Source organism: Mustela erminea, chromosome 21 (assembly GCF_009829155.1).
Source record: "Mustela erminea isolate mMusErm1 chromosome 21, mMusErm1.Pri, whole genome shotgun sequence".
NCBI classification, from domain to species: domain Eukaryota; kingdom Metazoa; phylum Chordata; class Mammalia; order Carnivora; family Mustelidae; genus Mustela; species Mustela erminea.
Genome location: NC_045634.1, coordinates 3,221,340 through 3,245,421, shown reverse-complemented (window position 1 = coordinate 3,245,421; position 24,082 = coordinate 3,221,340). Strand labels below are relative to the sequence as shown.

The 24,082-nt window shown below is 52.7% G+C and overlaps 1 protein-coding gene across 1 annotated transcript in view; it reads right to left on the bottom strand.

Moving 5' to 3' along the window:
• SFRP1 (secreted frizzled related protein 1) overlaps positions 1-22,728 on the bottom strand; it is a 44,787-nt gene extending 22,059 nt beyond the window's left edge. The window contains exons 1-2 of the mRNA XM_032329098.1: positions 21,887-22,728; positions 16,531-16,608 (exon numbers count right to left, since the gene is read on the bottom strand). Coding sequence (XP_032184989.1) covers positions 16,531-16,608; positions 21,887-22,430 — 622 coding nt within the window. The 5' untranslated portion in view covers positions 22,431-22,728. The remainder of the gene's footprint in view (positions 1-16,530; positions 16,609-21,886) is intronic.
• Between the last annotated feature and the right edge of the window lie 1,354 nt (positions 22,729-24,082).

Genomic DNA, 24,082 nt, shown 5'->3' with positions numbered 1-24,082 from the left:
TCCCTCGTCTCCCAAGCACTTGCCCTTGTTTCTGTCCCTTCACACACCCTGTCTCAGAAAGACGACCCCCAGCCCCTCCAGTTCCAGCCCGCAGGATCACACCGCGTCCTTTCCCACCTCCAGACACAAGCAAGCCTCCTCGAGCGACTTCAGCGCCAGGACCAAGAGCCAGAAACCAGAAAACAGAGTTCCACCCAGGCTGAAGAAGTGCAACCCCAGCTCACTCTCGGATAAGTCGTTTCCTGTAAGAAATGTGACTGTGGTGCGGGAGGGAAGCAGGAACCAGAGGCCTCCCTGCCAGTGCCCCACAGCCATCAGGGAGAATCGAGGAAACGCTGCCCGGTCCTCATTCCGGCCCAGGGCTGCCGATCAGATAAAACAGTGGGCTGCCACCCAGCACGCCATCCCCTCAGTTCGGGAAGCTTACTGGGCCATCCTGGGGCCTCCAGAGGAGCCCCTGACCTGCCTTGCCTCTGAGGGACTAAGACATTTGTGTGTGCTCCCATGAGCACACTTGTTAGAGAGAACACCACCAGACCACACCCTGGGTCACGTCGGAGGTAGGCGTCGGTTAGTGTCTCATGCCAGACTTTCTCAGGGCGTGGGTCCCCACAGGACCATCCCAGATGCTGAGAGCCCCATAGAAGGAAGAGGCAGCTTCTCAACGCTCTCCTGGGTTGCTCATGCTAAGAAATCTGGAGATCGAGGAAGGAGCGCGGGGAGTTTTTGGCTGGCCCGAACTCAATTCTGCTCCCCAACCGATTCCCCGGAGAGCCTCCGGAGAGGGGGATGGGCTGGATGATGAGCAAAAGGAAAGCACCAAGTCCTCTGCGAGGCTTGCCTGCTCTCTACTTTGAGTAATCATTCAAAACAAGGAAATCTGCCAGAAGACACATTAAGTCTGTAAGAAAAGAAGGCTCCAGGCAAAGAGCTGTCAGTCACAGAGAAAAATCAACACAATCTATTGATTCTCCTTTCCCAGGGAAGGGGCAGCTTCATGTTCAACCTTCTCACCGCCCTCCCCCATCACACACAGTTACACAACTGTGAAGGCAGGAAAGGATTTTTTCAAAAGTCACCAGGAAAACTGATACCAGGGAGTGGGGGTGGACCAGATGGCTCTGCCTGTATGAAGGAAAGGGCAGGAGAGGGAGGCCCAGGCTGGGGCCCGCACTTCGTTCCAACTCCGTTTGGGCCTCCCTTCTGGCAACTGGAGGGGCCTTCTCTCCCTAGGAGTCACAGCCACCCTAGTGCTCCAAGCCAGCCGGGCCTCCCTGCAGACACGCAAGCCAGAATGACCTCAAGATTGAGTTGGCCCACCGAGAAGTTGTCACTTTCCTTGCTGAAAAGAGGGGAAGGGTCTACCCTGAATAGAAAACATCTCCAAGGTGGCATTCCACGTGGCTGGGTGATCTCATGACCTGGGGCCCCAGTTTATTCCTCCCCCTTCCTCGGGAAAACCATCTGACAGCCTCACGAGGAAGGAAGTTCACCCACCATGGCGGAGAGGCCATTCAGCCTTTGAATGGCTCCTGGGGTTGAGACCCCATTACCTTGTTGATCAAGATTTTACTGCCTCAATAAGCCAGCTTCTACAAGAGCTACGCAGAACGTGTCTTCCCTTCTCTGGACCAGACCAACTCAGTCAGCTCTCTCATCTACTGTCCTCCTGGCACTTGTGGTCCTAGGAGGCAGACATCTTTAAACACACAGAATTGTCCAAAGAGAAGAGACTATGGAACAAGAACTGCCAGGCCCCTTGTAGAGTGGGAACATCCAACTGGACCCTGCTGCAGAGGAACAGCACAGAGAGCGCCAATGAAAGTCACTCTTGACTGAAGGATGGAGGTTCCCAGATGTGCCACATCTGCAGGGGCCGGCGTCCCCGCTTTGGGGACAAGGCTGGCATGAAGTCTCAGGCCTAGATTTTCCATGAGTCCTCTCCTACCCACTGCCTTGGATTTCAGTCCTCAGTTAATATTTGCCCCCCGCCCCTCCATGAGCCCAGACATTATCAGGGGTCACATCAGCCTATATTTTAATAACCTCCAAAACTCTTTCTAAACTTTCCTGAGAAAAATATTACCATTATTATCCTGGTTCAGATTTGATATATCTGTAAACCACATTCACCCTTTACTTTTTTTCTTTTTTGAGGGAGGCCAAATGTGTGGTTTGTGTTATGAGGGCATTAGGGAAAATACAGCAACACTGGGCGTGCTGACAGCCCCTACTTGAACAGAAAGTCTTTCATGGGGTTGCCAAGCCGAACTGTAAGATCGCACCTGTGACCAGCTGCCATGGGGTAGATAACCCATTAGACATGAATTTGCACCTCCCATTTCTAGGACTTTTCAATACAATCTCGGGAGGTCTACACATCAGTTCTGACAAGGATGCACAATTATCCCTGAGTGGCAAGTGAGAAAATAAAAGAACTAAGCCGAAGTCTCATGGCTGGTCAGCTGTGGAGCTGGCATGGCAACCCCAGGCTGAGTTCTAGAAGGCACGCGCCCCCTGCTTCCAAGCTGCTTTCCCACCATGCTCTCCTTCTCCGTGCTGGCGAAGGGAAACCTGTGCCCTCCATTCCTGGGTTTCTGCGTAAGCACAGGGAGGAGCGAGAGCCCTGGGAATGTGGTCAGGAGAAGGACCCCAACATGGGACCAGTCCAAGGAGAGGGGGGCTGAGGTCAGGGTGCTCAGCAGCCACCCAGGCCCTCGGGAATGCTGACCCACGGGGCAACAACGTGTTGCCCTGTGCCGGACGCCTGCAACCCCAACTCAGTTCTTCAGTTCGGGCATCCAACACACTTTTCATCTGCTGCACACCCTTAGGCACAAGCTTCTCTTCCGCACACGCCGATGATGAAGGCCCAGTGCTCCCAGTGAACACGCCTGCGGAGCAGGGAGCTGCCAATCAAGATATTTGATCAGGAAACCCAAGTCACAGAGGTTTTGAGGAAGAAAATAGTACAATTCCGGAGCTGGAAGAAGCGTTAGCAATCCCCTCAGGTAACCCCTTCAGTGTGCTTACCGAACTAGGCTCAGATATTTTAATGAACTGACCTGAGTCACAACGCTGTTGAGTGTCAGTACTGAAATGAGATCCTGGGACCCAGAAATTGTGGTATTTTCTATCTCATCACTTATCATCTCCTGGCACAGAGTTCTTACTTTTGTTTTTTGACAGGTGGGTAAATGGAGTCTCAGAGACTTTAAGTGGTTTCCTCAGGCTGACGCAGTAGGTGGTAGAACCAGGACTTGAACTCAGGTCTACATGACTCCTGAGGCTATGCGTGTGCTTTCCAATATACTCTGAAGATCCTTGAGATGACGCCACGTCCTTTATGATAATCCCTACTAACCACTCGAATCTGCAAAGGAACTAACTCCTGCCCAGAGAACCAGCGGTTCTAAATGGTCTTGTGGCAAACACTAAAATCTAAACACCAAGAGGCCTTGTCAGCATCCAAGATGAGAAACAAAACACCAAGACTGTAGGCGTGTTCCCCAGACTTGCAAAGATGGCGCCGGGTTTGCACAAAGACCTGCTATGGAGAAAGCCTTTATAGATGTCCCTAAAGCCTTCCTGAGGTGGGGAAATCCATGACGTGTTTTCAAAGGCCTCTCTCTGAGGTGCTGGCAGTGAGGGGGAGCCTCTGACCTCACCAGCAAAAGCGAAGCGCCTGGAGAAGCCAGAGTGGCTGCAAGTGGCAGGCTGCTCTTCGCCGGGCAAGCTGCTGACGGGCACGGCCACGCCCGCCGGGCAGATACACTGCACACATGACAACACGCACACGGCCCTTTGTGCCCCACAGCTACACATGGACATCCACTTCCACGCCTCCCACCTAGCCACACACGCACGGGCGTGAGCACACATGCGCCCACCTGTGGCCTTTCCCCCTGCCCCTTGTTACGCCCCAGCCCCTCTCACCTCTCTTGTCTAGAAAGCCCCCGACGCCGGCGCTGACCCAGCCCCTCGGCCAATACCGTGCACAGTGCAGTGATGACGGGGTTGGCTCCAGAAATACTGCGTTTGCTGGCTTCCCGGACCACTAACAAGGTCTGGGGAGAATCATCAGGGCAGTTTATGACGGCTCCTAATGATGACTGCTCTTGGTAATGACCGAGTAAGAGACCCGCCTAGGAGCGGATTACAAGCCCTGGCTCCCGCTCCGCAAGCCCAGAACAAAGTTTTCCCGGGGAGGCCCGGACCGCAGCAGATGGCCGGCCCCTTCCCTGGCTGCCTGGGCTGCGGGCTGACCTCATCAGGCCAGGCATCAAGGGCTCCTTCAAGTGGGTGGCCCAGAGCTGGCCCAGGCCTGGCTGGCACTGCCCTGGGTCCTCTCCTAAGGGATGTGATTTGAGGGCTTCTCTCTTGCCCCTCCTCACTCTTACCCACAGACTCGCCTGTCCAAAATATTTTGCCTGAATTTCTGCTGTTAGCATTGTATTACTTTGGGTTAATGAGTACCTCTCTGGGCTCCCTCCCTGCCCAAGGTCTTCTTTTAAGATGTGAGTAAAAGTAACATTCCAAAAGACGCTCCCTATACCTCTTCAGGCCAACAAGACGAATGTTCTGTTCCTTGCCATGGCATTCAAGGCCCTTCATGACCTGACTCTTGCCTAGTTTGTCAATCTCACTTCTAAATGTCTGCCGCCACACAATAGGCTGACTGTGAAGAGACTCACTGTTCCCCAATACGCAGATACTGTCGTACCTCCACGTCTAGACCTCTGCTGGGCCGTCCACACAGACCGTTCTTCCTACTCCCATCTTTTCAGCCTGAGAAACTCCTACCAATGCCTTGGAGAATACCACATGGTGTATCCTCTCTGGAGCTTTCTCTGACCCCTCCCTGTGTTCCCACAGCCCTCTCTTCCTAGGTATTCCAGGAACCTGAGTGTAGGATGACGCGGTAGGATGTGTTTCTGTTTTCCGCTCTGTGTCCCCTCAGAAAGTAAGCCATCTGAGGCCAGCAACCCCATCCCAATTAACCCACCCAGCCACTCTTCCGTGCGATAACCAGGGCTGAGGCTGACGTAGGACGAATCCTCAATTCGGGCATTTATTAAACCTCTACTCACATGCCATTAGCTCAAGGAGGCACTTCCACCTCAAACGCAGGAAATGCCATGTGGAACCGCGCACAAGGGCTGAGTTCCAGTCCTGGGAGCAGAACAGAAGCACCCTGGGGAAGCCCATGGCCAGCTGGAAGTTTTGGCCACCAGAGGGCCCCAGGAATGGGGCAGGGGGAGTTCAGCTACAGAGAGACCCCCACCTCCCCCTCCAAAACTCACCAGCGCCTACTCAGTCAGATAGAGGCACAACCCAGTAGGCTACTCTGACCACATTAGGAGGAGGCTTTGTGCAAGACTTCTTACTTAGGATCCAGCATAAAAGGCCCTACAGGATCAAACTGGGCCTACTAAAATCTCCCCTTGTCTGTACTTATCTGCATGGGTATGAGCAAGCTTCTGGCCAACCAAGGTTTTCCTTCCTCGCCAAGGGTTTACCTCAGAGCTCAGAAGACCTGCGGGGAGGAAGAGATTGTCTCTTTGGCTTTGACTATGGGAGTCCCCTCTTCCCAGGCCCTGGGAAGAAATTATCCAAACACTTGTGTGTGTGCGACTGGAATCTCCTTGGGTATGGATCCCAAAGTCCACAACTGTAGTACAAAGTATTAGCAAGGCCATGTGCTCAGTACAAGTTCAACCACTGTCTGTTGAATTCAGTCTGTGCAAGAGCGCATACTGCCGGGAGATTTGCAGAAGAAAACACGCACATGTATATGCATCATATACCTGTTTCTAAATGACTATGGATAACAATAAAAAAGTTATAACCTGAGAGGCTGGATGCTGACCCGCGCGGGGCACCGGACAGGCATCTGAGCCCTTTTGCCTGTCTGCACTCAGAATAAAGGCGGTAACTCTTCCTGGTTAGCCTTGCTCTCTCTGGGTGCAAGCGGTCACAGCTTAGGTCAGGGTTAGAGGCAGCCCTCATCCAGGCCCCTCCCTTCCACGTCCCAGCACCTTCCCCTCAGCAGAGGGCAGTGCTTAATGACGGACCTCCTCTCCTCCGGCAGCCGTGTGAGGCCTGGGAGGTGTCCGGGGCCTGTGGCCACACTCACTGGGTAACCACTGTAACATACCTGCTCGTTCCAACTCCTCCGAGAGCAGGCCCAGCGCTGGGGACCTCACCCTCCCAGGAGGGGACGCAGACAGCACAAAAGCTGACGCCTCCCATCACACCTCAGCTCGGGCTCTATGTCCCTGACTCTTGAGCCAGGCCCAAGCCCTAAGGCAGCTCTCAGTTGTGAGAGCTGACAAATGATATTCTCTACCCATATTTGTTTACCTGAATTGGGTTTTGTCATTTGAGAATTGCTATTTGTTTGGAGTCTTCCCTCCTTTCCCAGCCCTTATATTTCCTGACACCAGGAATGCCCATCTTTACTTTCTCTATTCATCTTGAGTCTGAAGTGAGAATACGCATGCCTCTGGTTAGCTTCCCCGAATCTCTCCAGCCCCAACAGAACACACTCCCTCCACAGGCCTGAGAGCATCTGAAGTCACCAGAGAACAGAGACAAAAAGCATGACCAAGGCCTGCCTCATCCACCAGATTCTTAAATTCGTTGAGGATGAGAAACGGGTCCTTGGCTCAAAGCGGAGCTCAAAGGAAGCCTGGAAGGAGCGCAGGCAGGTCTCTGGGTCCAGGAGGTCTGCGTGGCCACTGCCCACAGGGACGGCTATGGGAGGCCGCTCACTTTCCGGCTGCCTGCTGTCTCTTCGGGTCCAAGTGCTGATTCCAGGCTCCCGTTTCTAACTCTGCTGCCATAGACACAGAGATAGGGCCTTCCTTCAGCTCTAAAGCCTCTTCCAGAAGCTGAATGGATCTGTTGTGGAAGACACACCAGCACGTGAACACATTTTCAAAGGCTCACGAAGAGAACAGAAGACATCTGAGGTTCTCCCAGAAGGCCATGACCTGGAGAGCACGCTGATGAAGGAGCAGAGAGAACCAGAGAAAGCCGCTCTCGTAATCCTGTCCGAGCGAGCGAGAACACAGTGTAGGAGAAGCTGGTTCCTCACTTTTCCCCACTGCCAAAGCTCCATTCTGACATCTCTTTACAACTCACAGACATCCTTTCAGAACTGGCCAACAATTTCCCTTAAGTCATACCCTGAAGAAATACTTGATTCCCCTAAGTATCTACACCCTGTGAGTAAGCGCCTGTTAACTTGCACACCCAGCCCCCAAGAGCCCTCGGGACAGCCCAGCCCCACGCGCCTGCAGCCCCTCCCAGCCCGAAAGACCAGCACGAATCACTCTCAAGACTTCAACATGAGCACAGAGGCTCTCTCTGCGCTTGAGCCCGGACCTCCACCCCAAACACCCTCACCAAGGACACAAACGTCAACTCTTCTCCTGGGTCCTGGCTTCCTCTCTCCGACCCACTAAAGAAGTCGAGATGAGAGGGACCCAGGGTGTCATCTAAGTTACAGGAGGTCCCTAGGAACACCTTCGGCTCAGTCCTGCAATAGGGACCCCACCCAAGGCCAGGGTGATCTAGAAGCTCCAGACTCCTGGACCAGGGCTGTGCGAGAGCAAGCTGTTTCTAATTCAGCGGTCCTTCCCCAAAAAGCCACTCTACACGATGACCACCACATCTTCCTTTGAAAGACCTAGAAGGCTTTCATCTCTTTTCTTTTCTACCACCCTTCCTGTGTTCATTCAGTCCCTCTCTCAAACATGTCCTGGGCACTAACAGAGCCAGACCTGCCCTCTCTATTCCAGAAGGATCGCTTGCCAGCTAGCAAAGCCGATGGCCCCAGGGACACATTTGTACCACTCTTTGTGGCTACTGTTCAAGCTCAGCAAAATTCACCAGGTGATTCCAGCCCTCGGTTCTGCATCTCAGCCCCAGCATCCTGCCAGTTTGGTCCCACGGATGTCTGTCTCCCAAGAAACCTAAGCTGGGCCACTTCGGGTTCACTTCCCTCCTCACACACCCCAGGCTGCTAGTGTGATGCTGACAGCAGCCATCCTGAGGTTCACCCCCCCCATCCCATGAACCAGAAGTCCCCGGTACCAGCCCCAAGTGGCACTTGAGCCCCAGGAGGCCCACCCAGCACAGGACACTCCTGCCTCTGAGGGCCCTGCCAGGTCTTGCTCAGGGCCAGCCACCACGCCAGGCCCTCTGGGCCAAGGCGGAAGTGACAGTGCTAGTGACAGGGGAGGCCTCTTACACAGCAAAGCTATCGCTCAAATATTTATTGTATGTGTCTGGCTTTCACACGGAATCTGCAACCTGCCAGTTACCAGTGTTTACCTTGGTAGAAATTCACGGGAAATTTTAGTCCGAACAGGCCCAGAGTTTATTTTACTGCCAGATAAACAACTTTCTTTGATAAATCATCCGTGTGACAGTGTTCCTGAAAGACTAAACAAAGATTTCAAACGTAATCTATAGGCCTTTCAGAAGTCTTCCAAAGCTAAGGCCTCCTTAATTGGCTGCTCAAAGCAGGCTAGGGCAGGGCAAGGGCCTGACATTTCTTTGGCCATTTGTTCTCCTTTAAACACACACAAATTGGAGCTTCTGGTTCATTTCTGCAAAACTGGACGGAATTTACCAATATTTAAATGCTTGCTTGCTTCTCGAAAGCAGCCTGTTTTTTGGTTAAAGGGAGTACGTCTCACGAGTATCACAAGGCCGTGGTTGGAAAAGAAGCAAATGCGCTGGGGAACGAGCTTGAGAAAAAGAGGGGGAGGGCAGTAGAACCCACAGGGCTAAACAGAACCCAATAAATTAGGAGCAAACACGTATCAGGAATTAGATTTCTAAAAATCACACAAAAACAAACAAACAAACAAAAAGACCTTCAGGAGGCACATCCTGAAACTGCTTACATGGTCCATCCATGCCTTAGGGGTGTCATCACACTAAAACCCAGGTCTGACTTCCAGAACACACGGGGTTGTTTTCTGTTTGGTTTGGTTTGGGTTGGATTTGTTTGGGTTTTGTTAACTATAGCACCTTGAAGCTGCAGAGAGCTTTTCAAGTTTTTCCAAGTGGGCTTTTAAAAAGCCTTCTTCAGTCTAATCCTCTGCTAACCAGAGAATTAACCAGAACATTCCATTCCATCGCCTAAAAATTTTTGCCAAACTGATTTCACTTGTGCCAAAATCTTCCTACTTAGGCTCATTTCCATCCTGAAACTATTCTTTCCAACGAGAAGAGATAATCGTGACTATGGACTGAGCTGCGGCCATATTCCAGGCACCCCACACGTTTGACTCAAAGTCAATTCTCCCTACCACGGCAGTAACACGGGAATCACCAGTCACATTTTGCAAGCGAGGAGACAAGCTGGGGGACGTTAAGAGACTCTCTTGTGGTTGCTCAGTTTATAGGGTTGGGATTGAATCCAAGTCTCCCTGGCCCAAAGCCCATGTCCTTTCTACTGTACTGCACTGCCTGCCTCTCCACAAAGAAAGAAACCAAAGATTGGTGAACCTTTTCCATGGGGTGGGAACACCTATCAGTCCATTTACATCCCACAGGCTTTGAAAGCCATGAAGGAGCCCCCTGTATCCCTTTCCCACCGACCTTCCCTTCCCACAGACCTCACCATTCCTGGCAGGAGGGGACCTTGAAAACATGGGGGTACATGAGGGAGGACAGGTATGAAATGCCCAGGTAAATGCTGGTGGGGACAGAAACCTTCATAGACACCAGGAAGAGCAGCCTTAAACGATCACTTGACTAACTCTTTATCGGAGTCTTATTTTTCTCAGTCCCTGAGATGAGCCTTGGACTGGCTGACCTTTGAGGTTCCATCCAGCTTGGTGTGTCTTTAGAATGACAAAGGGATACAAATGAGCGGTGCGGCCCCCAAAGACATGGGCCACTTGTGCGGGCTGTGAACAGCACCCCCTTTCCCAAACCATTCCTTCCTGCCTCCTTTCTCTACCCACATCCAGAAAAGCTTCAGACAACAGAGAAGCTGAGGGTCGGTCCCTGTCACTCCCCTACTCCATGACCGTCTATCCATGCATCAAAGGATAAGGGTGACGTTTTGCTAAGTGAAATAAGCCAGACGCAAAAGGACAAGTATTGCCGGATGCCACTTACGTGAAATACCCAGAACTGTCAAATTCATAGAGACAGAAATGAGATGGCGGTTTCCGAGGGCTGGGAGGAGGGGCGATGGAGAGTTAGTGTCTGATGGTCACAGAGCTTCAGTTTGGGAGGACGAAATCTATCCAAGGATGGCTGGCAGGGAAGGCTGTGTGACAATGTGCGTGTACTTAATGCCACCGAACCATACACCTGACAGCGATGGCAAATATCATGTTATATGTATATATCTTACCACAATAACTTTATCAGAAAAAGAAAAGAAAAAAGATAAGGAGGCTTAAGAAATGGGGCTGGGCCACTCCTAATCAGAGAAGCACCAGCTGGAGAGGACCTCACAGGACACCCACCCACACCGTTGGGCCACTGACTGTCCCAAGGAGTAACCGAGTCAGACCTGGACTTGGCCACAAGGAGGGGAGGTCACGCAGCAGCCAATCCTGAGCCGATCCTGCCTATAGTGAAATCTTTGTCTTAGGACAAAGAAAAGCAATCCCTTCGGCATGACGCAAGGAGGGCACAGGGTTGCAAACAGAATCAGATTTGGAAAAGATTTCAATAAATGAGAGTAGAGGACAGAGCACTCCCGAGATGCACCTCTCGCTGCTCTGGGGAGAGCCACGAGGGAGGTCCCACCTGCCCCAGACAGGTGGCCGGATACTGCCGTCCCTGGAAGCATCGCCGCAGTGAATGTTTAGTGAGTCCGGCCTGGGTTCCCAACACACCGTCGCCTCTGCTCCTCACCAAAACCTATACCCGGGCCTATGAAATGGAGGGAAACGGAGACCTGGAGAGGGGGAGGGATATGCCCAGTGTTGCAAGGCACGCACATAGCAGCAGCGGAAGGACTGAACTCAGTTTCCGGAAACGCCGTGCCCCATCCACGGTTCCTCACTGTCTCATACTTCAGTATACTATCCCAGGCCCCACTACGCTAACACAGTGATTCTCACCGAAATTTGCTTTACCCAAGTATTTTCGTGCCCAACAGAGCCAAGAGAGAATCAGGCATGGAGACAGCACAGCGCTCACCAGAAGGGAGAATCGTGGCTCTTCCCCACCTTTGCCCTGACGTTCCTTAGCCTCGCTTCAGAGTGCAAAGTGGTCTCCATGTGACCTCAGCCTGAACTGCCCAGGGCCTGATTCTCTGGCCAGGACCCCAGGTTTGGATTCTGCACAGACAATCTCCAATCCAAAACCACAGGTGAGCAGGGAACGGACGTCACCAGCAACCCAGTCAACCGAAGGCTTCAAGGCCCCTTGGTTCAGCCACAGCCCATGTGCTGGACAGCACACCCCTGGGCATGGATGGGAAAGCTACTTAGAGCAGGACCCAGGCTGTGACCTGTGGGCTATGCTTTCCAGGGACTGAAAGCACCGACCCCACGTTTTCCCTCACACGAAGTGCCTTAATGATCCCTTCCAAGTATTTACAGATCTGTGGATGGGAGACTACTTCAGAAGCCTTCAGCCTGCCGACTCCACCCCAAGAGCTGTGTGCCTTCTGCCTTACTTAATTGCACTTTCACTGAACTCAGTTTCTGGACGTGAATGCTTCTGTTTAGTTTTTAACATCCATGCATATACACTCCGTCACCCAAAACAGGGCAGGAAGTTTTCCTTGAAATTAATAAATGGGTTGTCCACAGCCACTTGGAAGGATGCTTTTTCCTTTTATGAAAGAAAGAAAGAAAGAAAGAAAGAAGAAAAAGGAAGAAAGGAAGTCTAATTTCCATCCCCCGCCATTCCGCTAATTCAAATACTCATCCGGCAAACTTTTATTTCATGCCTACCGTGGGGAAGAGACTGTTCCTAGGGCTGTTGAAGTACAAACAGGACTTGTTTTGTTCATTCTAAGACATGGATTATCTTCACATATTACCATGAGGCATGCTTCCTTGTCACTGGTCCAAAACGAACAGTGCGTCTCATAATGAATGGGCAACTCACATTAGGTAAAATAGGGTGCCAGATACAGACCCCGCTCTCCAGAGGCTTATAGATGTTACAGTTACTGTGCTGGTAGCCAGTTTCCCTCACCTCAGTGGGAGGAAACCCTGGGTTTAGCTTGAAAAGGCTGAACCCGCATTTTGCAAGAGATTGAACTGCCCTTCGGAGTAAACCGCTGTGCTTCCAAACAGCAGCACAGCCAACACACCTTGAAAGAAGAGTGAGGCAGAGCAAGAACATATTAGTGAGGGTTCAGGAACCTCTGAAAAGATTTCTTCTAGGAAACATTCCCAAAGCCTAAAGCCTATTTGACTCCTTTTGCCCTTACAAAGTATGGTTTTACTCTTTATGAGGAAACATAAATGGGGAAAAAAAAGAAGTCCTTCCAGAAGGCAAGGAAAATTTCTGGGGGCAATGAAATCCTTTTTTCCACAGCAAGAAAATACTGGGGTAAAGGAGTTTCCACCCGAACTCTCAGGCTCAAGAAAACTGGAGAAGCCTGCACGAGAGCAAGTCCTGAACTACCGTAGCAGAAGGCGATCATCAAGCACGCTTCTAGCAGAAAAGCTTAAAGGTCTTTACAGATAGTGGAGAAGTTAGAGACACTGGCCGGAGGCAGGGTCCTAACCTCCCAGCAATTATAAATGAGCTCTTCACACTCGTGGGATAAGCTAATGCGAAGGAAAGATGCCTAAGGGCACCAAGTTGCTAACAGCAGAATTACTAGTGAGGCAGCCTGTTTAAGAGAAAGGAGGCGGCACCCTGTTGTCAAAGAGCAGGGAAAGCCCAGAGCACAAAACGCAGAGCAGCATGTCCCAACTTCAGTACAACAGGCAAGCTGGCCACCATGCCAAATTCAGAGACTTTGCACCATCTAACTTTCGGCTTTCCCACATCTGGTGCTTGATCCAGCCTGATCCAGCTGCATTCCTGAGTATCAGCTCACAGGTGTTTCTACTGATGCTTTTCCCTGTTGGGGAAAAACAGTGCGCTCGGAACTTGGGGTGGGGGGGGGTGCGCGGGGGTGTACGGTGCAGAGGTGGAGAGATTAGTGGCCAGGCAGACCTGCCAGAGATTTAAAAACGTACCACCTGGGAAAGAGTGTTGGGCCCTGCACACTCTGCTCTACGGAGGCTGTGGGGTTCCGAGGATGCATTGGCAGGAAGGCGAGTGTTTGTGCTGACCCAGAAGGAATGCAGCCCCTTATTCCTCAAGCTCACAGAAAGCCTTCCAACAACCTGATGTCTTCCCACCAGGGATGTCAGGGCCACTTAAGGCAAAGTTTGATCCCTAGAGCAGGGAGGAAAACCTTCTTTTTCTTCTCTGTTGTGTGTCAGCTTGCCCTGCTGAATTTCTTTGTTTCCTAACTGAATCCCATCAGCGTGGCTGACTGCCTCGCTTGCTTGAAATGAACTGAGCTCAGAAACAAGTTTCTCAACAAGGCTGCATTCTCCAGGATGCTGAGAAGGGCAGAGTTAAGCTCAGCCCCTGCAGAGTGGAGGAAAATAAAATCCTATTTATTGCCTTACAAGAACATCAGAAACAAAAAACCAAAAAGTCTCGCCTGCATCCAGTTCAAAGAAGCCTGCCATACGCCATAGCCGTGCTAAGGGGATAAATGCCTCATGGCAGAGCCCAGTGGACGTTCATCGTCTCTTAAATGAGGAAGGCAGCATGCCAGAGAATGGAAGAACTCCAGGTGGGAACGTCAGATTCCTTATTTATGAAGTAAGTGGACTTGATATGATGACCTGTACGGTCCAGGAGGACCTCAGACCTTCTCTGAAGCCGAGAAGAAAACCATCTCGGGGCAAACAGAACACAGTCTCAAACAACCCATCAGTCAGATCCGCCAAGACCTGACGAGCTATTAAAATAAGATCTACCCCTCCCTCCTATACGCAGTAAGCAGGTGGCTTGCTGACTTAGTAGGCAGCTACTACAGTGGGCAAGGACATCCATCCCAGGGAGTTGCCTGAGCACCCTCTACACCCCTGCCCTACGCCATGGGGTCAACCTTCCACGTTCAAATTCCTCCCCAAAGCCTGCCTCTTCGCCCCAATTCCGGAGAATGTTTCTCATGGACCTCGTTGACACAAAACCCTCAGTGACCAGAATTGTAGGAAGTGGTAGCGGAGGAAGGAGACCTGACGACAAGTTCAGGTTGGTGAGTTCCAAAGACTCCAAGCATAAAGACACTGATTCTTTTCCCACAACTCCTTAACGTTAACTTGGACTTGAGTTCCCACAGCCCCCTCCTCGGCTGGTGAGTTCTCAAGTGACGCCATGACTCTCCAGGAAATCACCGATTCGTGTTTGGTCAGTGTTTAAGAAAAAAAAACTTTTAATTAAATTGTAATTTGCTCTAGGTAAGTATTTTTGAGTATGGCATCTAGCACAGCCCTTTGCCCTCCAGAAATGTCGAATGAATGGATACATGAATCAAAGAACGACCACATACATTGGATTTCAGTTCCTGACTAGGAAGGCATGGCAGATCAATCACCTCTTCCACACTCTGAGTTCCCAAGCTTTCCATCATTCTTCCCTCGGAAGTTGAGCCTGATGGAAGTCACAGGAACATAAAGCATCAGCTAATATATTACCTTTCAGAGCTTGCTTTAATATGGTTTCTTGGATTTACGCAAATATCAGCGGGCCAACTTCTAAAAGTGAGTGTGCTCCTTTACAATATCTGAAGAGGATCCGGGAAATCAAAACCTGGCCCTTTGGTTATCCCTCGAAAGGACTCTTTGGGCTCTCGGCCATATCTCAACAGATTCCTTCTGCCCCAGCCACACCGCAAAAGGCTTCTTGTCAGGATTTCTGAGAGATTTTCTTTTCTCTGTCCCAAATGCACCTTTGGGAAGGAGTCTCAACCCCATTTGAGGAAGAAAAGGTTTGTTGCTAACACAGTATGGGGCTATGCACCCACAGATGCTCCAGTGGGCAGTCTGCCGGCTCAGCCGGGCTCTCGGCACCCCTCGAGGAAGCAAGGGCAAAAGTACTCCCGGACGATGGAAGGGCCACAGAGTCCGCACATGTGACCTCAGATGCCTTCTACCATTTCCCTTCCGGTTCATTTAAAACGGCAACCAGAAAAAAAGGAGGTGCCTCAAAGACAGACTGGAAACTGCCCCCTAGATCAATCTTCCTAGAGGTCCCACAGGCCCCCGCCAAGGGCAGTGGAGGCCAAGATGTCTCGTGCACAAACAAAGCGCACAAGGCATATCCATCCTTAAGACGCTGTCGTTGGCAAAGGGGCTGAGCTCTCCCACATCCGTCCTCAGTCACAAAGACAATCCTGAGAAAATGCATGTCACGGTACAATTTCCTTCGACTTGCATGTACAGGTCACATGCATGGGAATCAGACACAGCCCTTGGCGAGTGCAGGAAGCCCTTTCTGTATGCTTTATTATGTTTGGTTAGTGGAAACGTGGAATAGGTCACCCTGAATGGCCAAGGACCCATGTTACCTACCGTTCTGCTCTTCCTGGTAAGAATTCTGCAAGAACGCCGATCTCAGAGACACGCGGCAGGCATCTCGAGAAGGGCATCGCTCCGTGTCAGGCTGAACCTTCCTTCAGCAAAGCGGGCCTTGTCCCACAGGCAGAGCCAGTTCTCGGCATCCGCATGAATTAGAAGGAGGCGGCCTTCCAAACGGAGGTGGTCGACATTTACCATTCCCAGGCTCAGGGTGTCTGGAGCTGTTCAGGCCTTCTATGAGGCTGCCTACAGAGGGCCATCCCTGAAAAGCCCCCTGAGATCTGCTCCCCAGACCACATCCAGCACTTCTCCTGGGCTGTGAAGGCTGATCTGGCATTAACCCGGAGTGGTTTGGGAAGAAGGGAGAGAATTCTGGAGGGAGATCACTTTTCTGTGTCAGGAAGGACCTGATGGGGACCCCTCTGAACGCCCCAGCGGCTGGACTCCCCTCCCCAGGGGTTGGGGGGTGCAGGTGGGCAGGAACCTGTGCCACATTTCAGAGGCTGGGCAGAGAGGTGCTGACACCTAGGGGCGGATGGAGAAAGAGCTGGTGTGAAGAGAAGGCCAACCAAGCCGCTGGTGGGATCTCCTGGGTCCAGCTCCTGGGAGCATCCAAGGAGGGGTGTCCCTCCCTAACTCCTCCCCCTCTGTCCTCAAGTCTGCCACCCTCCACACCCAAAGAAGGTCCCCAAAAACCTGTCCAGGAATCCCTCAAACAGAAGGGCAGAAGCCAAGTTTAACGTTAATGAAAACAAGCCCGTTCTACACCCTCTCCAGATTTCCATGGGCCTGAGAAAAGCAACCATTTGGGGAAGAATGAAGGGAGAGAATATAAAGCTCCAAAAAGAGGCACCCACAGGCTCTCTGCTCCCCAGGGACACAGACCAGAAGGAAGCAGGGACCAGGCCCAACCTCCCAGGGGAGGCTGGGGAAGTCTTCTTACCAAACTCGCTCGCACAGAGATGTTCGATGATGGCTTCAGACTTCAGCTCGTTGTCACATGGAGGACACACGGTTGTGCCTAGGAAGGGAAAGGAGGAGAAAGAGGAGCCATGAGTGACAGAGATTGCGATCTGGAAGGAGCCAGCCCTGGGGAAGAGGTCAGCCCTAGGACCAGGCTGAAAGTAATTAAAGGTCCTCTGGAATTTCTGAAGAGCAACTGGACAATCAGAGTCCTGGGGCCCTGGACCCGACACCAGACGGACACAGCCTCTTTCTTTCTTTCTATCTTCCTTCCTTCCTTCCTTCCAAAGACAGTCACCTTCCACACCCTTCCTTCCAAATTTACTCATTTGACAGAGAGAGAGAGAGCACAAGCAGGGTGAGCACCAGAGGAGAAGCAGGCTCCCCGCAGAGCAGGAAGCCTAATGCGGGGCTCGATCCCAGGACCTCAAGATCATGGCCTGAGCCAAAGGCAGACGCTTAACAGACTGAGCTACCCAGACGCCCCCAGACACCATTTCTTGAAAATCTAGGGGCTTGAACTGTGGAATTCAGCACAACCATTTAAACCGACCTTATTGGGGCGGCGTGTGAACTGTGGCTGGACGGGGAGTGCTCACCTATTCCAGCTGTTTGCTTCTGGTTCTTTCTCCGCTCGTCCTTAAATATCCCTCTCTGATCCCTGCCCCCTTCCCATTCCCAAACTTCCAAAGGGACAGCAGATCAATCTGACCTGCTTCCTAGGAGCCAAGAAGGAAACTCACCAGACACACCAACTCAAGCTGCCGGCCCGAGTACCCCTCTCCAAAAGGGCTACTGCAGTGTGAGTTCCTGCCTGCGCTGGGGTGGGAGGCAGGAGCAGCTGGGTGGGGCTGGGGCTGGGGGCAGCAACAGGCAAGAGCTGCCAAATGGGAGAGCCGGGAGGGAGGGGGGAGCAGGAGGACCCTCTGAAGGTGTTTTCACAACACTGTGAAGTGCTTTGAAGAGGAGGTGTGTGTGTGTGTGTGTGTGTGTGTGTGTGTGTCAGGCATGAGGGCCACTGCCGGGCACAGGGGAAGCATACTTCTGAGGCCAGGGACAGAGGCCTCCTCCAGGCCCAAATGCTGCTGGAGGGGGGATTCCCCCAGGGGGTAGAGTGCCTCTGTGGGAGGACAGTGGACTCCTCAGACCTTCCCCTCCATCATCCATGGGCCACTAGGAGTTTAATCCGTGATCTAGGAAATCTAGCACATTCGAAGGTCACTCCACCCCTGGCAAAGCACAGGGGGCCAAGCCAGGGTGGCGCTGAGAAGCAGAGGAAAGTCACCCCGAAGTACAATGGTAAAATCGAAGGCTCTTTGTCCTCCTCTTCCTCCTCCCCTGTCCTTTCCAGTGGCCTCCGTGGCAGAGTCTCCTGTCTGTGATGTTCCCCGGGGCTCATCACCGTCACCAAGGTGGTGACACTATGGAGGGAGCTGCACAGCCCTGCCAGGCCAGCGCTGCCCCCCAGGACATACCCAGTCCTCAGCCGGTCACCCCCACTTTCAAGCAGGGTCCCCCGGGGCCCAGCAGGGACCACACCCTTTCATCTTTCTTAGGATTTCTTTCCCACCTTGGCTCCATACCCAGGGCCAGACACCATCTAATTCTCAGTGCGGCAAGAGCCACAGCCACACTGCAAGCAGAATTTGGAAATTTGCTTTTCAGCCAGAATTTGAAATTAGGTCCTGGAGGTAGTTTTTCTGACAAAGGGAAAAACTTACCCAGAATTTTGCATTATGATTCTTGCTTCCCTGGGGAGAAAAACAGGGAAAGGAGGTCCTGAAGTATGGGAAGGACCGTGTTACCTATCCCAGGAGGGCGAACCGGGTTTTGGGGTTTTCCTTGTTTTCTTTCTTTCTTTCTTTTTTTCTTTTTTTTTTTTTTTTAAGTAGAAGTCATCACACTGTAAGTTTCTATGAATATAATCTTGACTGAACAAGGAGCAAGGCCCCGGAAGTGAGACTATCAAACACTGTCCCCAGGGCACACTCCCGTCATCCCCTCTGGACCCTCTGAGTTCCCTGACAGGCTCTGTAGCCAAACGGGGCATTATGCTCAGGCCCGCCAATGAACATTTGACCTTCAGCGCCTCTCAAGGTAGAAACAGCTCACGGGGTGAGCTAACCCCCATCTTGACTTTTCTTATGGCCGACTCTGGAGTAGCTTGATCCAGGGAAAGGAGGAATGTGTAAAGCAATATTAATCTATGCCCCCGCTGGTGTGTCCTTGGGGCCCTGCAGGCCACCTCTGTAGGAAAAACCCACCATCCATCTGAGAGGTAGAACTAAACTGCTGTTTGAAGGGAGATTTAAAAATGTTTAAAGCAAGGGAACCCAAAACTGAAGAATTTTGTGTTTCATTAATATTTTAGGGGATGGAGAGGAGACAACAGTCCAACACTAGAGTCACGATTAAGTGATTTTTTTTTTTTAAATCAGGACACGTGCACACAGCGCTCTCTCACTCTCACACACACACAGTAAACACACACAATTACACACAAACTTTCTCCCTCACACACACAGCAAGTCTTCCCTGGCCAGCTCCTCCACATCCTGAGGCGAGACCTAGAGGCTCCCGGGAGACAAGGAGAGCACCGTGGGCCCTGCAATCCATGACTAGAACAGCCGGGCTGCTCTAACACACAGCACATCTGAACAACAAAAAAATTAAACTAAAAATATAACCTCGTTTCATACAACATCAATCGGTGAAACCTGGCTGGAAGGGGAAACCACCATTTCCTGGCCTGGGTATGGGTAGATCTAACGTAAGCGCAAGATGTAGAAAGAACTTTCCTGGAAAGTTGATAAAGTTATGCTTTTCCTATGCCGCACAGAGACAGTTGCTGATGTAGCTGGGGTGTCAGACTTTTGGAGGGAAAAGTATCTTTTGACTTTTCTCTCATTATCAAGTCGATCTTTACTAACACAAGGCTCTTAAAGTGTGCCCAATACCCCCAAAACATGCCCAATTACATGAAGAGCATGCCGAGATATGCATTATGCCTTGAAAATTTGGCTTTAATTTCAAAGACTAAAGAGAAGGGAGAATACAAGTAGTACCTGTGTATTTATTCTCGTCCCAAAGTACCAGCTCCCATTCTGGAACCCCAAGCCATAAGCTCATGAGGACTGGTAGTTTGGTCTGTCTCAACCTGCCCCTCCGGACAGACAGACACACACACACACAGCCCTCCCACCTCCAAGCTCAGCTGACAATGGCCATGTGGCCTCAGAGGAAGTCATTCGGGGCTCCTGTCGGGCTCCCTCCCACCAAAGGGGAGGAATGGGTGCTCTCTGGGCAGAACCTCTCACCAAAACCAATGAGGGGAGAACCAGTCCCCAAGCCCCACACCTGATGGGTCCTCTCAGGGCTCCTCTCTATTCGGGAGCGGGCCTTGGGAGGGTGCTACCCAGGCATTCAGGGGCTGGAGGGGAGGCGTGGGGAGGATGGTACCAAGGCCCAGACTCAGGAGGGGGCAGTCAGGTGGAACAGCAGCCCAGAAGTCAAAGGCAAGAGAGCAAATCTAGGATATCCCCCACTCCACTCCAGCCTTTCGGGGCAGCGGGGGTTGGGGTTGGTTGGGAGGATTCTTCCCGTTTTATCCGTAGGCACCTCAGCCAGTCCGCCATCTTCCCCATAAAAGGTGTCCCCCCCCAAGGTCTCCATGTGCAAGGACTGTTCCCGAAAGACAGCTGGGGGTGGAACAGAGGCCTCTGGAGCAGAGTGGGCTCATCTCTGGGCGGGCCGTCGGCCAGCCAGCGGCCAGCCAGTGAGGAAGGGGAGAAGGAAAATCCTGTGGGCTGTAGAGGATGGCCCCACACCAGCAGAACACGAGTGCTTTGTTTGCTCTAGGTAACCGCTTAGCTCTTGATCCAAAGGCCCGCAATTCCCCCAGAGGTTAACCCTGTGCAGACACGCAAGAGGTGGCCGGTGCCCCGGCCCCCCGCAGCCAGGCTGCCACCTCTCCCACCCGCCAGGGGCCCAGGCCACCCAATGTCGGTCACTTTGGACCAATCTGCTCCCTCCCTAGAACACGCAGAAGCATTGGGGGCTTGCTTTCCCCATACGACCACCGTCACACTGGAAGACTAAACTCTTCAGAGGACATCTCCCTTTTAGGCATCACTTCAGGATGAACCAAGTCAGCCAACAGCCCGACCCCCATCCTAAACCCCTTCCTCCAACCCCTGGGGGACACTGGAGCCTGTGCTCAGGGCGCCTAGGTATGGTTCCCCATTCCGGACTATAGGACTATGGACACATCTTTCTTTCAGCCTCAACTCAGCATCTGAAGAATTTGCTCCTTTAAAAGTCAAGCCATTGCACTGGATTTTTTTTTTCTTGTTTGTTTTGATTTTTTGGTTTTGTTTTGTTTTGTTTTGTTTTTGCCTCTCCAGGAGGGATTCTTTTTTCCCCTCCCCTCAAGAGCTGCCCTTTAAGTGGGAGGGGTTCTAAGAGGAAGCGCAAGCCCCCTCCGTGGGGCTGTTCGGAAAGTCTCCAATTTGCGTGGCCCTACTCCCCAAGGAGAGATGAACAATGAGCTAATTGCATTTTTATCTTTCTAATTACCTGAGGATTTGTGTAAATGGGAGAAGCAGGGGGTATGCAAGAATGAGAGTACAGGCTTTCCAGCCCCCAGCTTCCCCAAGCAGTTACCTGAAAAGGGTGGAGAAACAGAAATCCTGTTTCTAAACTTTTTTTTTTTTTCTTAAACTCGGCCAGTTCTGCAACCCTCCCAGAGCTACTTGGCTGAAGGACTAGCTAAAGAAAGCCTGGGGAAGGGGTGGGGGGTGGGGGGGGAGGGTTAACACTCATCCAATTTATGAAAATACACAAAGCTGCGCCTTAGCATTTTCTCAGCCTTTCTGGGCTTTCTACACTTTGGGTTTGGGGTTTTTTTTTTCCCTCCTGGGGCATCCCGTCTCGGTGTTAAAAACTTCCACGGGGACTCGGTTCCCTTGCAGCGGGAGAAGGGCTCTCCTTCCGAACAGGCTTTGTCTCAGGTACGAAAAAGCGAGCTGGATCCCAGGAACAGCTGCTCCACGCACCGCATCGAGCTTGCGAGGGGCCCAGGCGCAGCCGCCGCTGCCGGACAGGCCAGCCGTGCACCTGGGTCGGCAGAGGTGCCAAGCGACACCTCGGACGAACGAGAGGCTTTTTAAAAACTCGTTCCGCACAGCTTGCAAGCGACCTCCAGGGAGCGCGTGCGAACTCCGGGGAGGAGCGGTCGGGCGGGGGTCCGAGTGGCAGTGGCTTTCCCGCGGCGGGTCCCCGGGACCCCAGCCCGCCCGGGTTGGGAAGCTCGCGCGCGTGGGAAGGGGCGGCCTGACCTTGGGGCTTGGAGGCTTCGGTGGCATTGGGCGGGGTCATGGCGATGCAGACGTCCCCCTCAGGGAACTTGTCACACTTGAGCATCTCGGGCCAGTAGAAGCCGAAGAACTGCATGACGGGCTCGCACGAGTCGCGCACGGCCTCGCAGAGCCAGCGGCACGGGTAGATGGGCCGGTCGAGGCACACGGGCGCGAAGAGCGAGCAGAGGAAGACCTGGGTGCCGATGTGGCAGTTCTTGTTGAGCAGGGGCACCCAGCTGCTGGCCTGCTGCTTCACCTCGGCCATGGTCTCGTGCTCCAGCAGGTTGGGCAGCACCATCTTCTTGTAGCCCACGTTGTGGCACAGCCGCAGGTCCACCGGGATGTCCACGCACTGCGGCGGCTTGGTGTAGAAGCGCCCGCTCTGGTAGGAGCCGATGTCCGACTGGAAGCTCACGTAGTCGTACTCGCTGGCCGAGCCCGCGGCCAGGAGCCCGGCGGCCAGCGCCAGCAGCACGCCCGAGGCGGCCCAGCGGCGGCCCCCCGTGCCGCGCCCGCTGCCCATGTTGGCTCGGCGCACTCGCTCCCGCGACGTCGGGGCTGCCTCGGCCGCCTCCCCGCGCGCGTCCCGCCGCAAACTTCCAGCGATCTCCGGGGACAAAAGACGCCGTCCCCAGCGCTGCCCGGCTCGGCGGCCGCGCGCTCCTGCCCTGTCCTCGGCGGGTGGCGGCCCTCGGCCTGCGGCGGGAGCTTGCGCGGGGAGGGGAGCTTGCGCGGCGGCCCGAGTTCGGCCCCGGCTCCCGAGCGCGCGGCGGGCTGGCGGGCGGGCGGGCGGGCGCGCGGCACCTACTCCCGAGGCTGCAGGACTCGAGTGCCCGGTGCTCCTGTAGCAGCGCCCTCGGAGTCTCCCCGCGCAGCCAATCAGCTCCCGGCTGCGGCGAGCCGCACTCATTCCGCACGTCAGTCACCGGCGCGATTCACCAATCGCTTCGCTGGCAGGGGGGTTCGGTCGGCTAGAACTCAACCCCGGTCAACACCCCTTAAAAAACAAAACCAAAAATAAATAAATAAATAGCGGAAGAAGTGGGGAAAGGAGAGGAAAAGAAGAAGAAGAGGACAGGGAAAGAAAGAGGGGATGGATTTTAAAAAGAAAAAAAGTGTGCGGTGGATAAAGAGGGGAGTTAACGCTGGTCCACTTGAGTCGGCTGGAAGAGAAGCAAGAAACCTTAACAGTACTTACAAATCCACGCGATAATGAAGACTTTTTTTTAATGCTTTTTTAATGCTTTTTCGTAAAAAAGCAGCCCACCAGACAAGCAGCTCACCTCTTCGGTTTTGTCCTTCGTAGCTACAATACAAAAGCAGACGGTTTGGGACAAAACCCAAACCGGGGCTCAGGAAGGCTGAACCCACCTAGGTCTGCTTTTATATCGCCAGCCAGTCCGGCTCTCGGCTCCCGCAAAACCAAGGGGAAGGTGTAGATGGGGCTGCTCGCGGGGTTCAAAAGGCAGCACCTTTCCAGGTGGGACAACCAGACGGTGGCCCTCAGACAACATGGGGGCCGTGGGTCCTTGCTGCAACTCCGCTCCGTGCAGGAGGAAATATTACTCAGGAAGGTGTTAGCTTCAGGAGGACGAGAAAAGAAAGTTAAAGAAAAGAAAAAGAACTACTCGAGTCCCAGCCTGACAGCACGTCTGCGTGTGCACACATAGACACATTGACATGTTTGTGGTGTAGAAAGCCAAAACATTAAAAACACATGTGCACTTATCGGTGTGGCTTGTGTAAATAACAAGCCCATCGCTAGGGCACACATGCTCCATTCAGAGCTGGCTCAGGAACCTCAGGTCAAAACCAAGGGTCCCCATCAAAGCAGAAGGTGAAAAGTGTAATAGCAGAAACACAGCTAGACCCTCTCCCCTAGGAAACCCCTTCCCCCAAAGAAACAGAATTCTCCCCACCCTCCGAACACCTGGAAATTTTTTGTATATTTTGAACATCACCCTGAGAGGAAGGGTCAAGGTCCAGAGAGCTGGGAGTATGACCATGACTGATCCCAGGGACAGGTGACAATGGCAAGCAGCCTGTGAAGTTGACTAGGTCTCCACCCTGCTTGTATCTTGAAGTGTGGGTGGAGGGGAGGCCAAGTATGCCAAAAACCCGCATCTGAGCAGTGTGATACCAGCCCATGTGGCAAATGGGCCACAGAGCTCACAG